The 12,095-nt window shown below is 42.3% G+C and overlaps 1 protein-coding gene across 2 annotated transcripts in view; it reads left to right on the top strand.

Moving 5' to 3' along the window:
* Window positions 1-11,669, top strand: part of SUSD1 (sushi domain containing 1) — a 117,065-nt gene extending 105,396 nt beyond the window's left edge. The window contains exons 15-17 of one of the 2 annotated variants that reach the window (XM_012641205.1): window positions 1,130-1,169; window positions 10,533-10,626; window positions 10,971-11,669. In XM_012641205.1, coding sequence (XP_012496659.1) covers window positions 1,130-1,169; window positions 10,533-10,626; window position 10,971 — 135 coding nt within the window. In that variant the 3' untranslated portion in view covers window positions 10,972-11,669. The remainder of the gene's footprint in view (window positions 1-1,129; window positions 1,170-10,532; window positions 10,627-10,970) is intronic. The other variant, XM_012641207.1, reaches the window with a different exon arrangement.
* The last annotated feature ends 426 nt before the right edge of the window (window positions 11,670-12,095 follow it).

The following is a 12,095-nucleotide window of genomic DNA, read 5'->3' as shown; positions in this document are numbered from 1 at the left end:
TCATCTTCCTGTCTCTTATTCTACCCATCTCCTTGCTTCCTACTGCTGCCAGATGAGTTTTACAAAATGTAAATGTGATCAAGGCACTCCGGCTTAATGAACTCCCTTCCTTACCTGGCCCCTGCCTTCCGCTCCTTTGATATACTCCGTTCCCTAGTAACTGCCTTGCTATTCGAGGTCCCTTTGATTCTTCAGTGTCTTGTAATATGTCCTTCACTGGTTATTCTTGCACATTGTCTTCCATTTCTAATCTCTGCACCTGGCATCAAGGCAAAATTTAGTCACATTCAAACTCTTATGGCTATTTAAAGATTTTTCCAGAATTTTTCAGCTTAAATTTTCTTTTCAATGTTTAATAAAATAAAACCAGAATTCCCGAGGTTGTCACTTGAAAGATAATCTCCTAATGACATTAAAGGGATCTTTCTCTAACCCTCACTGTTCAGCTCCCTCTGGGGAATAGTTTGCTGAGTTTTATACACTGCAATCCCAGCATTTTTTACAGATAAATATGTGCATAATAATGACAGGGGAGAGGAGAAGGTGCTTCATTCCAATGGTCTGTAGGTTTCTTCTACCGTGGATGGGCTTCCATACATGTTCCTGTTGCTTTCTTCCTGGCTCTTGGATACATTTTGGGTAACCGAGGTTGCCAATCGTCATCCAGATGGGTGAAGTATTATTATATACTAGGACTTCTCATAACTTTGCCTATAACCATGTATTACTACTTCCTGCTGAACCTGGATATGACCTCAGAATCCTTCTCAACACAGTTCTCCAGGCAGTCAGTGCCAGTTGCTTGGAGCTGGTCAGAGGAATGAACCTTTTTGCCACTCCTGTTGTTTGCCCATAGTGTGTACTTTCTGAGACCTATTAGAAACTTACAGAAGTGATCTTTAGGGTCACTTCTGTCCCTGTAAACCATGCCAGTCCCTTGAACACTTGGTGCTAGATTTCTGAATCATAAGCTATTAGACCTAGATGGGACTTTAAAGATCTTCTAGTTCAAATTAAGAGATAAAAAAGCTGAAACTCAGAGTGCTTCAGCCTCTGAGCTATATTATTTAAGCTGACACTGAGTGCCACCCAGTTAAATGTGTTACTATGTTTTCCTTTTCCTTTATAGGTGAAAAGATGCTCCTGTGCAGTTTGGGCTCAGGTGAAAGGTAAAATCATTTTCTGCCTCTGAATGCTGTCCTTATTTCTCTTCTGTCCAATCTGCAGCATTAAGTTTATGTTAATGGAGATTGCTTTTTAAAATTGTCATAGGTGACAGAAACCCAGCTCCTACTAGCTTAAGCAAAAAGTCATAATTGAAAAGAATGGGGGGAATGGGTGGGTCGGTGGGAACTTATGGAATTAAACAAAGAGCTGCACTGCCAGGACTCCAAGAACTGGGCCTTGGGACTCAACCCCATGATTGGGACTCCCCTTTGTGTCCATTTTGTTTCTGTTTCTAAGTGTGAGTTGGCCTCATTTTTTTCTCCTATAGGCCATGTGATGGGGAGGGATGGCAAGCTGCCCCAGCTTAGCAACTTCGGTGGGAACAGCGAGTTTTTCAGCTCAGGGAAAGACTCTTTCTAATGGATAGTTAAGTGACTATTCATTTAGTCACTTAACCTCATCACTGTTAATAGGAGATGGGGCACTATGATCGGCCTACCTTGGGTTTTGTGTTTGTTCATGGCTGGTTAGGGGCAGAGCAGTGCGATCAATAGCTCCACTAGGGTTGCACTGAGAGGGGGACAAGATCTCCATGAAGAAAAGGGGCACAGGAAAACATGCTGACAGACCAAAACAAGAGCTACGACAATTTGCTACCTTCCTACCATGTGGCCGTGAAGCATGTGCACACACGTATATTAATAATATTAAGAAAGATATCCTCCATTAACAAAATGGAACCATCCTAGGTACAATCCAAAATGGAACCCTCGTGGAAGACAGCTCAAAGGTGGGTGTGTTCCTCCATCTGGCTCCAAGACCAGGAATCTTTGATCAAGCCCAGATGTGCTTCTCATGCTCTGTATAAGCAATCTATGACTAAATGGCAAATTTAACCATTCTCAAACCACAGTATATATAATATGAAAGGGAAAACTGGATAACCACAATAAATACTCTCATTTAGAAAGGAGAAAAAGATAAAGCAATGCGCAGTGGTTGGAGGGTGGGAGTCTATAATAATGATCCTCTCTTTCTGGACAGGAAACACAGACATCCCCTGCCCTGGCAGCAGAACGGGTCACTTGGTTCGTCAGTTTGGGCCTGCCTGATGGAGAGTGCTCCTGTCCATTTCCTCCAAAGCCTTTCCTAAGAGATGCAGTGGGAAGGCTCTCTGCTGCGTGCTATGGAGCTTAAATCTCCTTGGCTTTGGCAGAGTTTATCCAGGCGGCGGAAGTGCCTTAGGGTTGGAGCAGTCACAGGTCTTTGTTTGCCAGGTTTGGGATTTCCCTGGCAGTGCAATACATATCTTTAAAACCAACAGGCAGTCAGCCAGTGGATTTGAGTCCCAGGAATTCCATTAGTTTGTAGCTAATACCAGAAATCTTGTCAAGTTTATGACCTTCCAATCTGGACCTCTTCCTTGTGGTTTATGAGTCGTAGCAACAGGCTGAAAAATTCTGCCCTCAGCCCATAGCATCAGTTTAACCCCTTACATCCTGTTCCCTGCCTCAGAGCGGCAGAAAACAATAGGCTGGTGTGGTGAGGAAGCGCTGGTATAACCTTGCTTTTAGGAGGAGTCCAGGGGATGGCACTTTACAATGGAGGATTTGTTATCCTGTCAGTAGAGGGTACTTTGCAGGAAATATTTCAGAGGGGCCTGGGCTTCCTCCATTTGTCTGTTTCTCCCCTAATCTTATTTCTCATTTTTTTTTTTATCTCTCCTTAAACCAACTTACACAAGGATAGAGGACTTGGCTTTTCAGCTGGGCAAGGCGGATTACCTGACCGTCAGCCATCTTGGACCGCTGACTGCCCGCAGCGAGGGCCTCTCCTCGCACAGATGTGCTGTTCTCTTTCTGGGTACAGATGGGCCATGCTCCTTTTCTTGTAGGGATTTAATGAAGGCCATGAGAAGCAACCACACATTCCAACATTCAGAAATTTTTTTACCAGTCCATTCCCTAAAGCTCTAGGGGTGGGAATGGCGTTCTCACAAGGAGAAAGAGGTCCTTTATCAGAAGAATTAAGATGTGCAAGCTTCCAGACACAGAAACAATAGCTTCCAGAATCCACTCCACTCAGCAACTATTTGATATGACTGGAAAACATTCAAACTGGGTAGAAGAAATAGCCAAAGAGCCGGCTGCAGTCATTCTGCTATGATTAAGTTAACAGGAAAGATTTTGCTTTGGAAATATCTAGATGGCTTTTGGCAGTGCTCTCTTGTCTCCCCTCAGCTTAAGAACCAACGTTGAGAGTTTGAGCCTTTGAATTGAAACCACTGGAAAGCTCTGGAAGATAATAGAAAACCCACTGTTCTGTTGAAATTCTGAAGGCTATTCTAGCATGCGTTTGCCTATGTGTAAACTTTACCTGTGGTGTGTACTCATCTCAGGTGGTCAACTTTTTCAAAATATTTTGGAGACTGCTATTTCAGAAAGTAATTTGGAGAGAGCTGGGATCCAAATTTGTCCTCAAATTGTTCCAATTCACCCGTGCCAAGCCTCAGCCCCACTCTGGCCTTTGCCCAGAGACAAATTATGCTATTTACCTTTTGCATATTGCCTCTAAAAAAGCTGTATGTTGATTACCAGGAAACCAGCAGTTGGTTTGATGGAAGATGCAGGGGCCTGGGCTTACTTGCCCGAGTCCTGCTACTAATCAGCCGAATGTCTTTGAAATGATATTTAACTTGGCCAGTTCTCAGTCATCTCTTTCCGGGATCTCTGAGATCCCTTCCAGCCACAGGGTACTATGAGTCTGTGATTTCTTGAGTCACAAAGCAAGGTCATTTGATATATGTGAGATGATAATAAACTGTAATCAGGAAACATTCTCCAGTCGTAGCGTGAAACCTCTGAGTCATTCGTGATGACTCCTCTTTCTCTTTTAGCTCATATCTCGTACCTTGGGCATGCTTCCCTGATTTTCATTTCCGTCTTCACTCCCTGAACGCAGGGCTTCATACCTGTAGCATAGACGACTGGAAAAATTCTCCCTTCTTATCTCCTGTCAAAAGAGTTCAGGATTTCCCTCTTCAGCCTACACACCACCGCCTGACTCATTTCTAAACTGCAGCACTGATTTTATTACTTTCTCTAATTCTTCCATGGGTCCTCCATTATTTTTTAGTCTGGCTTCCAAGGCCTCCTTTTGACACCAACATATTTTTCTAATTGCATCTCTCACTCTTTTCATACAAACTGACGTGCCAGCTGTTCTCTGGAAGTGGCCCATACTTTTCCTCCTAATGTCTTTGCATGTATGATTACTTGATTACTTCCACCTGGATTGCCTTTCACCTGCCTGTGAATCTCTGCTCATTACAAACCCCACCTGTTCTTCAAGATGAAAATCAAATGCCCTCTCCTCCCTGAAGCTTTTCTTATTTCCTCCATGGGACAGGATCTCCCTCTCTTTGGCCATTCTGCCATACTTTAGAGCAACTGGTATGCACTTGTTTTGTCTTTTCCTGTTAGATTTCAACCCCTTGAGAGAGAAAGCATTTAAAGAGCAGGAACAGAGCCTGGCATGCGTTAGGTGCTCAATCAGAATGTCCTGAATTGGGCTGAATGATTATGGGGAACCAGCAGTTAGTTTTATGGGAAGTGAAGCATAGTAGGTGCAATGCTTATCAAATTAAATATGCCAGGGATTTACATTAAGATACAAACCTAGTCTGTATGTATACATATATGTACATTATATGTATATGCACACATGCACAGTCATTTTAAACTCGACAGTTGTGGTGAGCAGAATACTAAGATGGCTCCCCAAATTCCTGGTCTCTGGTTATGCCTACCTTCTCTTAGTTATTCATGCAAAGACTATTCTAGTTGTTGCTGTGAAGGGACTTTGAAGATGTAATTAAGGTCTAAAATAGGGGGATTATCCGAATGGGCCTTACATAATCACAGGTGCCCTTTAAATGTGTCTAGAGTCAGAGATAGGGGAAGTTGGAGATTCAGAGGTTGAGATGGATTTCACACAGGGAAATTCTCCTGCTAGCTAGAAGATGGATGGCCCACATGGCAAGGAATGCGGGTGTCCTGTTAGGAGCTGAGAGTAGACCCTGGCTGACAGCCAGTAAGAAAATGGGAACCTTAGTTTTATAATTGCTAGTGTCTTAGTCCATTTTTGTGTTGCTGTACGGAATACCAGAGGTTGGGTAATTTATAAAGAAAAGTTTATTTAGCTCTTGATTCTGCAGGCTGGGAAGTTCAAGAGCATAGTGCTGCATCTGTCCTGCTTCTGATGAGGGCCACATGCTGGGCCAAAACAATGGTGGAGACGTGGAAAAGTCAGCGGATATGTGCAAGGAGATCACATGGTGAGAGAGGAAGCAAGAGAGAGTCTAGGAAGTTGAACTCACTTTTACAACAACCTGCTCCCCAGTAATCTAGTCCCTCCAGAGTGAGAACTTACTCCCTCACGAGGGCATTAATCTATTCATGAGGGATCTTCCCCCAGGACCCAAATACCTCCCACTAGGCCCCACCTCCCAACACCACCACATTAGGGATCAAGTTTCAAATGAGTTTTGGAGGGTACAGACTGAAACCATAGCATCAAGGAAATGAATTTAGCCAACAACCTGAATGAGCTTGGAAGCAGATTCTTCTCCAGTTTCGAGAAGGAAATGCATTCCACCTGAGACCTTGATTTCAGACCCTGAGCAGAGAACCAGTCATGATGTCCCTGAACTTCTAACCCACAGAATTGTGAGCTAATAAATGGGATATAGCTACCTAAGTTTATGGTAATTTGTTAAGCTGCAATAAAAATGGAATACAATAGTGTTGCTGATTTATCAAGTATTACTTATCTCCAGATTAATTTTCTACTTTGGTGTCCTTTGCCATCTCTTGCTTTGAAGGGAATTCAAGGGAGAAGACCCTAGAATAGCAAAGAGAAATTTAACACACTAAATATAATCACTGGGCTACTTATTTGTACCATTTGGAGAACAGAATTGTTGCTTTCAGGAAATGACCATGCCTGTGTGAATTCTTGAAAAAAATGTCCACATTCATAGGAAGTCTTCAAGCTGTTACAAAGTCTGAGAGTAGGAATAGGGCCTTTCTAACTTCCTCTTCAGCACCTGTGATATCCCCATTATTGAAAGGGTTAAAGATAAGCCCAGAGAGGCCCCATCACTCCTCCAGAGCACTAGCTTTTTGGAGCCACCATACAGAGAATGGTGGAGGTTAGTCCTAATGGACTTCTTTTCTCCAAGAATGAGTAACTGATCTGGGACGAAACACGTGATTCACTCACTTGGGTTTCTGAAGAATATTATGCAAGTGATTCAGAAGAAAGACAAACATGATTCCATGGCATGAGATCACAGAAGGGCGGGTAACCAGAGGATGGCGTGGCTATAAAAAATACAATTCAATTGGCCAGTTGTAAATTCTCTCATTAAGGAATTAATGACGGAAGTCCCTCAAGAAGCCTGTGTGGCTACACCCATGAGCACTTTTGATTAGATTGACTCAGATTTTCAGAGTACACATGCAAAGTAGACAAAAAGACATATAACTAGGAACTGTTCTACCAGCAAGAATCATTCCTGGAGCCAAAACCCAAATCGTGCTATGCAGAATAAAGGTAATTTTTCCAATACTATGTGCAAATAAGGAATAATTCTACCCACTGCTTAGTGTGGATCCTGCTGGTTGATTGTCAAGAGAAAGTCAAGTTCCTCACCTCCTGCTCTGCTTCTGGTGCTATTGGTTTGTGAGGGGGTATTTGAAAGTGAGGGAAGAGCTAACTACCCTACATAGCTTCAAGTCTTCCAACCTGGCTGAAGCATATTGTAGCAGGTTCACACAATTTTTGAATGAGATGGACAAACCATTACAAGTGATCTTTGAGAGATCTTGAAGAAGAGGACAGATGTAAGAAGATTAAAGATGAGCAAAGAACAGGGAACTTTGTATTAATACACAGGAAGAACCACCAGAAGTATACATGATGAAAACTTTAAGTCAAGGCCACACAAGGTTTTCATGCGATAACTTGTGTCTCCCTGGTAGAAGAAGCAGCAGCTTCCAGGAAGCTCTAACAGCAAATTGGGTTGGATTTATCTCCTTTTCTTCTTTTTTTAAATTTTTTTTAAATTTCAGCGTATTATGGGGGTACAAATGTTTAGATTACATATATCGCCTTTGCCCTACCCGAGTCAGAGCTTCAAACGTGTCCATCCCCCAGATGGTGCACACCGCACCCATTAGGTGTGTATATACTCATCCCTTTCTCCCCCTTCCCATCTGCCCAACACCCGATGAATGTTGTTACTATATATGCACTTAAGTGTTGATCAGTTAATACCAATTTGATGGTGAGTACATGTGGTGCTTGTTTTTCCATTCTTGTGATAGTTCGCTTAGTAGAATGGGCTCCAGCTCCATTCGGAATAATACTCTTTCCTTTTCTTCTTGTACAGAGTCAGTAATTGGTCAGAAAAATATGTATTTTGACTTCAGCAAACATTTAACAATGCCCTTGTGGACAATGTGGGGAAACGAGGGCTGTGTGTAGGCTTAGAAACAAGCTGTTTGACTATGCACAGTTGACATCAACTCATTAATAGTTACTAATAACTTAATGAGTTGATATGAAATCCAAGAATATGCACGACATGGATCTCTGTCCACAGTCATCTTCAACATTTTCATCAATCAATGATTAAAAATATATGCAGAATATAGAGGGAAAAATATAGAGAAAAAAAGTGATGACAAAAGTTGGGAGGAATGTTGGGTAGAGTGGATAGCAGTCTAGGAAGGTACCAGCTCCCCCCACCATCTCCAATGCTGTATTTCCTCTTAAAAAACCACAAGCTAAACTAGATAATTTAGTGCACAAAAATGGCATGTCAGTGTTTTAATTTACATTTTCATTACTTGTAAGCGAGAATTTGATCAAAGGTTTATCCATCATTTGCAATCATGTTTTATATGTGATTTACCTTTTCATAGAATTTGCTCATTTTACTATTGGGGTATTTGTCTTCTCTTTATTAATTTGTAACATTCTTCATATGTTAACCCCTTACCTATTATTCCAAATATTTCATCCAATTTGCCATTTGTCTTTTAATATTGCTTATTTGGGATAGTTTTTGGTAGAATAAATGCATGCTTTTTAATGTGGTTAAGTCCCTCATTCTCTTATTTTAAGGTTTCTGTGTTAATGAATATGCTTAGAAAATTCTTACCTGCTTTAATATTAGATAAATATTCACTGACATTTTCTAATTCTTTCAGGTTTCGAGGTAAGTCTTTAATCCATCTGGATTTTATTTCGGTGTCTGGTATAAGCTCTATCGATTGAAATTATTTTATTCTGAGTGGTTATTCAATTTTCTCAACACTAGTTATGAATAATTTATCATTTCCCCAATGACTTGAAACAGTATCAAAACAACACTAGCAATAATAATTAACAAGATCTAACATTTGCTTATTGCTTATTCTGAGCCAGGCACTGTTCTAACATGTATTAACTCATTTATTTTTCACAATAACCCTGTAAGGTAGATATCATTATTATCACTGCTATGTTATAATAGCATCCCTCAGTGTGGAAACTGAGGCACAGAATGGCTGAATAACTTGCTTAAAGTCACATAGTTAGGGAGTGGTGGTGTTCAGATAAAGACTTGGACAGCTGACTCCAATATCCAAGCTTTGAAATTATTTGATAAATTATTTTATATACTTGGCTCTGTTTCTGGGCTTTCTATTTTGTTCCTATGTATTCATTTCTATATTGATATTGTACTATTTCAATATTTAACAAGTCACTCTTCCTAATATCTTTCTTTACTATTAGTAATTTCTAATTTAATTGCTGTTTCTCCTTCCATTTGATAATCTAGCTTCTTAAAGTGTCAAGGCCATTTTATTTTATTTTTTTTTTTTGAGACAATCTCATTCAGTTGCCCAGGCTAGAGTGCTGTGGTATCTTTCAGCCTAACTCACGGCAACCTCAAACTCCTGGGCTCAAACGATCCTTCTGCCTCAGCCTCCCGGGTAGCTGGGACTACAGGCATGCACCACCATGCCCGGCTAACTTTTTCTATATATATTTTTAGTTGTCCAGCTAATTTATTTCTATTTTTAGTAGAGACGGGGTCTCACTCTTGCTCAGGCTGGGCTCGAACTGCTGACCTCAAGTGACCCCGTCTCGGCCTCCAGAGTGCTAGGATTATAGGCATGAGCCACCGTGCCCGGCCAAGGCCATTTTCTTATGAATACTAAAAGCGAGCAAGCAATATAAGCCATGTTTTTCTAGGAAGTCTCTTGACAGCTTTTCTTGAGGTAATGGATGTTACAAGGCTCTTTAGCAAGAGGTGTGTTCCATGACTGCTCTTGGTGGCGCAGGGCGCTCTATAGAGTTTCCAATAGAGCCATAGAGCTCTGAGCTCTGCGTAACACTCCATGCCTTGGTTCCTCATCTGTAAAAAGGGAATAATAATAGTACCCCATGTAAAGGGTGGTTAGGAGACTAAATGAGTTAATATTTGTGAGGTGCTTAGAACAGTGTCTGGTACATCGTAAGTGCTAAATAAGTGTTTGCAAATTAAAATGAAACTTTGCTCTAGTCTAGAACATGATGCTCTGATTCAGTCACTTGGCCCAAATGTGCAACTCAATTGTGGCATTTTTTAGTTTATAAACAGGACTCTTCTAGACTTGGCATGTGATGATTCCCGATAGGAAGTGTGTCTTTCAAAGTGCTTTTGCATCAATTTTCTTATTTTATCCTCATGGCAACCTGCTGAGCTGAGCAGGGTGGTATAATCCTTATTGAAGTATAGGGAAAATGACTTTATTTAACAGAGGGTATTTCTGTGCTATATTTGACCATGGGAGCTAACTATCATTTTTGGAACCAAAATCCATTTTCTTTTTCTTTTTCTTTTTTTTTTCTGCCTTGATCTTGTCTGGAACCAAAATTCAAATGATGTCAGAATAACTTCTTCCTCCATGCAAAAGAAAACGCCCACAGAAATCTATCAAGTGTAATTGACTTGAGAGAGGACCACAAAAAAGCAGAACGTTGTGTGGTATTTTTTGCGCAACAGCATCAGTCTTTTTCTCCCTTGTAACCTTAGTAGGGTCTGGTTTTACATTTCCTTTTCAGAAATACCCTGGAATTGTGGTTTTCTGAGGCCCCACATCCGCAGGGCTAACTCACGGGGCATGAAGTCACTCTGGGCATTCTTGGGATTCTTCCCCAAGTGGGGCCCAGCTCTGGGTTAAGATGGAATGAGCACAGTTGGGTATGCGCCTCCTGGGAGGGCTGCAGCTTGGTGCACTCTGGGCTCAGCCTGTGGTTTTGTCCCACAGATTCATCACTCACGGTGCAGCAGATGGTGGGTGTTGGACTGGGCTCCATGGCTGTTGTGATCATTCTCACATTCCTCTCCTTCTCAGCAGTGTGGTATGCGAGGCTGTCATTTTTGAGAAATGAGTGGAATGGAGGGGAGGATGGGTTGGAGTCATGAGCGACAGCTGGGGATGAGGGGAGGCAAAGGGGTTTGAGTGGCTGTTGTCCTGGGCTCCACGGAGCACACTCAGCAGGTGAAGGCATGATGGACCCTGTGCTCCTGGCCCAGGAAGAGAGTGGGGACAGTGATGGCTGTCCTGGCCACACACAGAGGGCTGGCTGATCCGCCATGCTCGCCCCCTCCCGTGAGTGTGTGTGTGAGCCGTACCTGGGGCTGCACAGTGGGAAAACCAGTGTGTTCATTATTTGTCTCTTCTTTTTTCCTCCTCCATGTCTAGAGTGAAGATGGGCGCTGTGTGGGAAAGAGGCACCGCCACTGGGACAGGTGTTCTGACAGCTTCTCAGGTGCCTGCACAGAGACCCCATGTGACTTCCATCCAAGGGGATGTGTCGGCCTGCAACTTTCTTCACTCCCAGCTTGGCCCCATTCCTGGATTCAAGATGATGGCTATACCTATGGAGTCCCCCCAAAGGAGGCACACTCAGGAATTGCTGATATCTTCCCTGCTACAGGACCAGAACTTGAGCCCCTTGATGTACAATGTGATATAGACCACAGGTTACAGATCTCATAGGTTGGGCTGGGACTTGCTCTTAGTGATGTCTGAGACTGAGCTCTTCTAGACATGGAATGCAGGAGTCTCTGCATTCTCCTTTTACAGCACCTCTGTTAATTAATTCAGAATCCATTCTTTTACAGTATGCACTGAGATGGGCTTAAGTTTGGGCTAGAGTTTGACTTCATGAAGGAGGCCATTGAAAAGTTCAGAGAACAGTGACATGGACAAAGGTTTCAAGCTCTTTAGCAGCAGCCCTTTCCCTATAATTAGTTGATATACAATTAGGAAATATACCAGCCCGGCCACGCCTGTAAGTTCCCTGTCATGTCTGTTAGGCAGCATTGCTTTGATACAATTCCCATTGCCCTATATATTCAAAAGTAAAAATATTCCGGTAAAAATGTTCTGTAATTAAGATTGTGCTTCCCTTGGTTAATTTTTTTTTTTATTACTGAGCATCTCCTAAAAGTGCTCTGTGCCTTCCTTTAGAAACTGGGATTCAGTGGTAATATAGTATTAAATAACAATGGGTTAAAACAGTATTGAGCCCATGGCCAGCCCAGGGTCCACGTGTATTGCAGGGGAGGCGCAGCGATGGGGGTGACACCCCTTTTATCTACAACTGCAGTAACCCTGACTGTCACCATGTCATGCATCATGAAACGTCGGAGATAAGTAGTGCTGGGCCTGCTGTTCACATGCTGAGTCTACAGATGGAGTGTATTAGATTTGACTTTTAAGGCCGGAATCAATATTCTTTAACTTTCCTCTCTGACAGTTTAACTCCATGGCTCAGTAGGAAACAAACGGAGAAGAAAGACAGAGGCTTGGGGCATCTCGCTG

The sequence above is a fragment of the Propithecus coquereli genome, unplaced genomic scaffold (genome assembly GCF_000956105.1).
Source record: "Propithecus coquereli isolate 6110/MARCELLA unplaced genomic scaffold, Pcoq_1.0 Scaffold163, whole genome shotgun sequence".
NCBI lineage: Eukaryota > Metazoa > Chordata > Mammalia > Primates > Indriidae > Propithecus > Propithecus coquereli.
This window is presented reverse-complemented; position numbering and strand designations above follow the sequence as displayed.